At 36.5% G+C, this 6,989-nt stretch overlaps 1 protein-coding gene across 2 annotated transcripts in view; it reads right to left on the reverse strand.

Moving 5' to 3' along the window:
* Nucleotides 1-949: 949 nt before the first annotated feature.
* The window catches only part of PPIE (peptidylprolyl isomerase E), a 7,132-nt gene continuing 1,092 nt past the window's right edge, over nt 950-6,989 (reverse strand). For both annotated transcript variants that reach the window (XM_072417449.1, XM_072417441.1), the window contains exons 3-10: nt 6,052-6,095; nt 5,149-5,175; nt 3,277-3,358; nt 2,925-3,025; nt 2,320-2,443; nt 1,751-1,936; nt 1,253-1,395; nt 950-1,163 (exon numbers count right to left, since the gene is read on the reverse strand). In XM_072417449.1, coding sequence (XP_072273550.1) covers nt 1,095-1,163; nt 1,253-1,395; nt 1,751-1,936; nt 2,320-2,443; nt 2,925-3,025; nt 3,277-3,358; nt 5,149-5,175; nt 6,052-6,095 — 776 coding nt within the window. In that variant the 3' untranslated portion in view covers nt 950-1,094. The remainder of the gene's footprint in view (nt 1,164-1,252; nt 1,396-1,750; nt 1,937-2,319; nt 2,444-2,924; nt 3,026-3,276; nt 3,359-5,148; nt 5,176-6,051; nt 6,096-6,989) is intronic.

Consider the following 6,989-nt stretch of genomic DNA (forward strand, 5'->3'; position numbering starts at 1 on the left):
GCTGCTGGTGTTAGATTCTGCAGACAGGACAAGTAGATTCAATAGCAGGGACTAAACTAGAGGCAATGCAGAAGTCTAAATATGTTTCTCTCAGCAAAGGTGCATTTTTAAAGGCAGTAGGCTTGCCAGTGAATTGTGGCCAACTGAGAAACCAGAATTTATTGGAAGGTGGATATTAATTATAGCATTTGTGTCTTTTGCAAGAAGAGTTCACTTAAAACTATCAACTAGTTACTCAAGTTTTGTGTGAATGTCAATAGGTTTGAAGTGTTCATTGTAAAAACAGCCAAGTAAGATTATGTAGAATATTGAAGTTTCCTTAATAAATATTAATAGATGGGGACAGTTTTGAGCCTTTAAATCATATACACAAAATAAAAAGGGGCATGTAGAAACTCTGCTACTCATCTAGCAGACATTTTCTACTTATTTTTGCTGGGAATGGTACATATTGACTGCGGTCAGCTGAAGGATCCACTTAGCCAGTGAGCTGAGCAACATTTGGGCTCCTCAGCTCTGTGTAAAGACTGTTGATATTAGGTGGTACTTATGGAAGTACAAGCTTTCCTTGATTATTCTTTAAAGATCCTGGGGAGTATCAAAGAATATGCCATACTAGTTTGCATGTTTTTTTTTAAAGAAAAGTTTATATGTGACCAGTTGACATTAGTTGAGAAAAAATGGAAAGAAACTGTCCCTGTATACATTTACTTTTACCACTGCACTTCATTAAAAAAAACTGCTTAACTGAAGCCCAGGGTGCTGTCTGCTTGAGGTGAGATAGCTGCTGAAAAGTACAGTCCAATAAAAGGGCCTTAATACTATGGCCTGTGATAATCCCACCACTACTGAATCGAGGCCTGAGAGATTCCTGTCCAACCCTAGGCAGTAATTCAAAAATGTAGTAAATTTATTGGTTTACTAACCCCTTACATTTTGACACACCAAGTAACAAAATACATTTATTTAAGCAGTGGAAAATGTACAAAACGACAAGTGGGAGATGAAATCTTCTTGTCAATATAGCGTTTTAGTCCCAAACAGAGGGGTTCAATAGGCCCATTTAGCAGAAGCTCATCCAGTGATGTCCAGTGTCATACATATTCTCCACAATCTGAGATAATGATTTTCTGTTTAGGTTTTCCATCTTTGTTTCCTTGTGCCTTTAAAATAAGCAGTAACACAAACATTTGTAAAATAGAAAGAAAATAATGTGTCACAAAATATCAATTATAAAAGCACTAATACTCACCTCAATCTGACGAACCACATCAATTCCCTCCATCACTTCTCCAAACACTACATGTTTACCGTCAAGCCAATCTGTCTTGTCACACGTGATGTAGAATTGGGAGCCATTTGTATTGGGACCAGAATTTGCCATAGAAAGCAAACCTATCAAAAATAAAAAATGTGTCTATAAGTGAGCCAGCCTCAAAGTATCAAGAAACACAACACAGGAGTCCCCATATTGCTCTCCTTATATCCTACACCTTTCAACAGGCGCTGAAGCAACATAGGACAGCACAAGTGTGTGTGTGTTATACATACATACACACACACACATACCAAGATTAAAAGTAATTTAATTTCCCCATTTAAAGAAAAAAAAATCAATGCACAATTGTTGCTTTTCAAACACAAAATGAAGCATTTACAAGGTCTCCTTTTCTTTCACATTCTCTATATGCCTGTTATGACTCTGGATAAGTGGGCTGCCAACAACTGTTGGACAAATATACTTGCGTACCTGGTCCTGTGTGTTTCAGAATGAAGTTCTCATCATCAAACTTTCTTCCATAGATGGACTTCCCTCCTGTTCCATTATGATTTGTAAAGTCTCCTGCCTGACACATGAACTGTGGAATGACTCTGTGAAAGCTGCTACCCTTGAAACCAAATCCCTTTTCATGAGTGCAGAGACAGCGGAAGTTTTCTGCATGGGTGTAAAAAAAAAAAACGATGCTTAACACAATCATGTCACAATGTTATTTAATTATAAATATTTATTATTTAATAATAAACAACACAACCCCCCCAAAAAAACAAAAAAAACAAAAACACAGTATTAACAATATGAATAAACTTTTCTATACAGTGTTCAACCTAGAAGTAAAAGCTGAGTGGGAGCCTAAGCTTATATTGTGACGCAACTCTTCAGTAACCATCTAAAAACAGCCGAGTGGTTACTAAAAAATGCGGGGTGGTGCATTCGGGTAAAAAGGGCAGGGAAGAACACATACATTTTTACTAGAAAATTACAGGTGGCAATCCTCCAAAAGGTGTGCACTTTATGTTGGTTCTCATTCAGGAACTTACCTACAGTCATTGGAACAACATCAGCACGCAATAAAAACCTGATACGTCCAGCAGGCTTGTTTCCGATTTTGATGTCCATGTAAACTTGAGGATTAGCTCTAACTTTTTTAGGGGGTGGTTCTCCCTATAAAAAAAAAAAAATACAATTATATTCACAGAAATGTAAAGGTAAATTTTAATTTTAAGTGAATCTTGGTTCTCCCTATAAAAAAAATTAATACAATTATATTCACACAAATGTAAAGTTACATTTTATTTGTAGGTGAATCTTGACAAATCAAACTAATCATAGGATGAAAAAAGACCTCGACTTTTAGTTTGCCCCTAACGCCCCCCTCTTCTAACACAGATGCCTATAGTAAGGTTGTCCTTTTTCATTTAAGGTGTATGAAATGTTTGAAGAAAGAAGAATTGGGACCAAAAGAAAAAGTTAAATTTTCCACATAATTTTAACAGTGAATGACCCACTAAATAAGATAGTGTATATTTTATTCATAGCAACCTATATATTTTATATACCTGTTTTTCAAGTTGTTCTGATCTGTGGCCTAAAACATGGCTAGACATTTAACTGATAAAGCAATGACTGTAAGGTAAAGCATTACCTCCTGTGTTTCTGGTTTGGGTGCTTCTGTCCCCCCAGCCTCTTCATTCTCTTCTAGTGTTTTTCCAGAGAATTTCTTCAGCCAGTCATCATCAGACCACACTAAAAGCAATGTAAAGAGTACAACTAAAAAGAGGCATGCTGCAAAGCACAGGTTAATTTATAAAAACAAAAACCCCACCAAAATGACAAAAAGAGGACGTGCTGCTAACAAATGCTTTATTTACCTGTAATTTAGTTATCAAACAGGCAGAAAAATAAAATCTAAAACTCGACAACCTAATAAGGTCAGCTCTTCATTTCCTTTTCTTTTGCTTTATACAAGGACACTGAAACAAAAGATAAAAACAAACCTGCTTTAGATGAGCCTTCCTTTAATCGCATAGGTTTTGCCAGATTTACTCTGATTGTTCTTCCAAATAATTCTGCTTCATTCTAGAAAAAAAAATCAGCATTAGCTATCATCAATAAAATAGACACATGTATAGATAAAAATAAAGTTGTCACTTGAAACAGCTGAGTGAGAAGATTCTGCCTTTTAAAGAGATGTTTTGTGCAATGAACTCATCTTTTAATTATAAACATACACAGCAGCGCCATCTAGAGGACATTTATTATTATTACGTATTACATTCCACGTGTGACTCAGAAATATACTAAGATATTTAGGACAAGATATACATTTTCTTTATCATTTACCAATATTACTATGCATCCTTCAAATTTTATAACACTTATTTTTATCATGTTCTTTGATACTTTTTAATTTTACAAATAAAATTAAATTTAAAGCTAAACTTCAGGCAAAAAAGCAGAGTACACAGCATTCCAAGTCCTGACTTCCCACCAGGTACACAATATTAGCCTCCAATTCTGAAGCCATAGTTAAAACACAAACATATGAACTGCCCCTGGCCTATGACTGGACAAAAAAAAGCATCACATAAGGACATCCCTTTCCTCTTTATCTTCAGTCAAGACGAAGAGATGACTATGGCTACACCAAGCCATAGAGCTCATTAACTACTTTAAATACAGTAATAACCCGAACATTCGCACTTCTGAATCTGCAGCTTTACGAATTTGTGTATTATTAGAGGAAACACTAAGGTTCCTCATAATATTAGAACAGAACGCTCATACGCTATGAGAATGCTCGTAAAGAAGATGAAATGTGCTTGTGTGGATGTAGCCAATCAGAGCACAGCTTCAATCTTTCCTTTCCTCTTTTTGGACACCCTCCTGTGATGCCTTTTTTTCAATTTTTGAATCTGGGTCCCAGGTTGGTCAGTTCATCGTGTCTCAAGACCTTGTTCGTTGTGTCAAGTGTATCAGGTAGCGTGTTAGCTTTGTATGTGTATTTTATTCGCGTTTTCTGCACACCCCAAGATGAACCCTAAGAAAGAATGGCAGCAACTTCCGATAACAATGTTCCTCTCTGCCATCTGCCTTCTACTATCTCAAGCTTAGTTTACATTTAATGGGGTTGATCCACCAATGAAATATAGGTTGTTCACATTTGTAAGCTACATAAAAACCTCTGCTGACTTCAGCCATCCAGTAAATCAGGGAGGTATCTCTTGCAATATAAGTGAACAGCTTACGTCACATAAGTAGCATTTTAGCAAAAAGCACAAGCACGCTTTTATGATGATGCCGACTTCTTACTAAATATCCATCGAAGTTAAATTCTATTAGCAGACAGAGAGGGTATGTCCCTCCTCTGATTTCCATTCACTTGCTGCCCAGGAAAAGTAACAGAAAAGAGCAAAGAAATCTCATCTCTGACAACTGTCACTGTAACTTTTTTCACTACTGAGTCATTTATCATCACCTCTTGCTTTGGGAACCACTCAGATTCCCCCTCACTTTATGTACCAGTGCCAACAATCACTAAAATGAATACTAGGATGCAACTTCCCAGTGAATTGTTGCTCACTTTATGTTCCAGTAGCAATGGGTCCAATCCTTCCCCATTCTATACAAAACATGTAAGAAGTATTCAAATGACAGGTCATAGGCAGACATTCATCATGCAATACTGACTGTTGCACACACTACAATGGATGACGTCACTGTGTAGATAACAGATTTTATATTTATTTATATATATATATATATATATAATATATATATATATATATATATATATACACTGCAGTTCATGCCCTGTGTTTTAGAAAGGTGTTCAGTACTACCATAAATAGAGAGGAAGTAGTCCATACCATGTTATCAATTGCAGCAGCAGCATCCTGTAATAGATAAAAGGTGTAATTAATAAGTGTTTAATGTAAACGTACAGAAAATATGCTAAACAACCCGATTTGACCAATGTTATATACATTTATAATTACATTTTTTACTATAATATATTACTTTTTCACTTTGGATGATCAATAGTTATATTATTGTGATGAAGTATGTAATAATAATGTACTGATTGCAGTGCCCACAATGGCCAATTGATGATAAATCTACACAACATACACATGTGCTCAGCTTTTCTACCACCAGTCTGTTAAAGCGTACCTAAACTCAGAATTTTTACTTTACATAAAAGGGTAGACAACCCTTTTATTTAAGGTAAAAATTCTGTTTGTTAATGTTTTTTTTAAGTGCAACACCCTTTTTGAAAAAAAAAAAAAAAAAAAAGGTTGCAGCACCCCCCCCCCTTATTTCTCGATCGCCTAGGTGATCAAGACTTATTGGCAGGCAGCGCAGAGCTTCCCGGGATACCTAAGTCACGCATCCTGAGTAGCTCTCGGTAGCCCTTTCATCAAAAAGGAAAAAAAATTGCCAATCTCACGCATGCGCAGTGACTTCAGCTCCCTCTGCTCCAGCCTGAAGACAGAAAGCGGGAGGACGTGGGACCCGATGGAAGAAACTTCCCGACGGACAGACTGATTTGCGGGATTGAAGGTAAGTGTAATTTTATTTGTTTTGGGTGAGTTTCGGGTTTACTTCCACTTTAAAGGTTTATGAGTGAGGGTTTAAAAGTTTGGGAAAGAGCTAGACATTTAATAAAATTATTCTGACAATGATCAGTGCTTTGCTTTAGTAATTATGATTTGTTCCCCACTCAAAAGGTTACTGTCTCTGTGATGATAGACAAACAAATGCATACTCACCTCTGGAAGCTCAAACTCCACAAAAGCAAATCCTCTGTGCTTCTCTAAAAAACAGTAAAAACATGATTCAGTTTTGTTGAAAAATGATAAAACTGAAGTACCTCCAAATAACTAGGCTGATAAAACAAAATATAGGACAAGTTCTTCTGTAATGTGGTCTGTACATTTAGAAGGTAACTAGTGCTTGGTAGTAGCAATAGCCCATTTCACCAATAACCCAATCCATTTTGTTTATATTAGGCTACATCTGTTACACAATAGGCAACATAACCATTCTGCAATGCAAAACTTAGGCTGGGTACACACGTTCAATAATTGTGAAAAGACTGAACCAGTGCTTTACATACAGTGCTGTTCTGCTCTATGGAGAGGGGAGGGGGAGAGCGATGGAACAGCACCCCGCTGTGCTCTCTCCCCTTCACTTTTATTATGATATTTCATCGTTTGCGGATCTACAAGGACAGACAGATCCATGAACGACATTTGACGAGTGCTGTACACACGCCGGATTCTCGTCCAATATCAACATGGAGGCAATTATCAGACAAGAATCATCTGACGTGTACAAAGCCTTACTTGTTTTACTAAAATTAGAATTATTATATTTATTTGAAAAACAAAATATTTTTTTTAGCTTCAATGAAGCAGAGAGGAGTAGATTGCATGTCACATCTAAAGCTGCACTGGAGAGATTACCTCACATCCTGTCTGATAAAAAGAACCAAATGTGAGATGAAATCTCCTAAACAGCAGCATAGAGAGAAGCAATTGTTTTTCTGAGTAGGGAAATGCTAAACCCTGTATTCGCTTATTACTGTTGTCTGTTGTCCCTGGTGGAGTTTTTCCCTTATTCTCCTCTGTTCCTAAAAAAAGAAAGTAGATGGTCTTCTATATCTATCTATATAAAATGATTTTATGTTAATGGGGGGGGGGGGGGG

This window comes from Pyxicephalus adspersus, chromosome 1 (assembly GCF_032062135.1).
Source record: "Pyxicephalus adspersus chromosome 1, UCB_Pads_2.0, whole genome shotgun sequence".
NCBI lineage: Eukaryota > Metazoa > Chordata > Amphibia > Anura > Pyxicephalidae > Pyxicephalus > Pyxicephalus adspersus.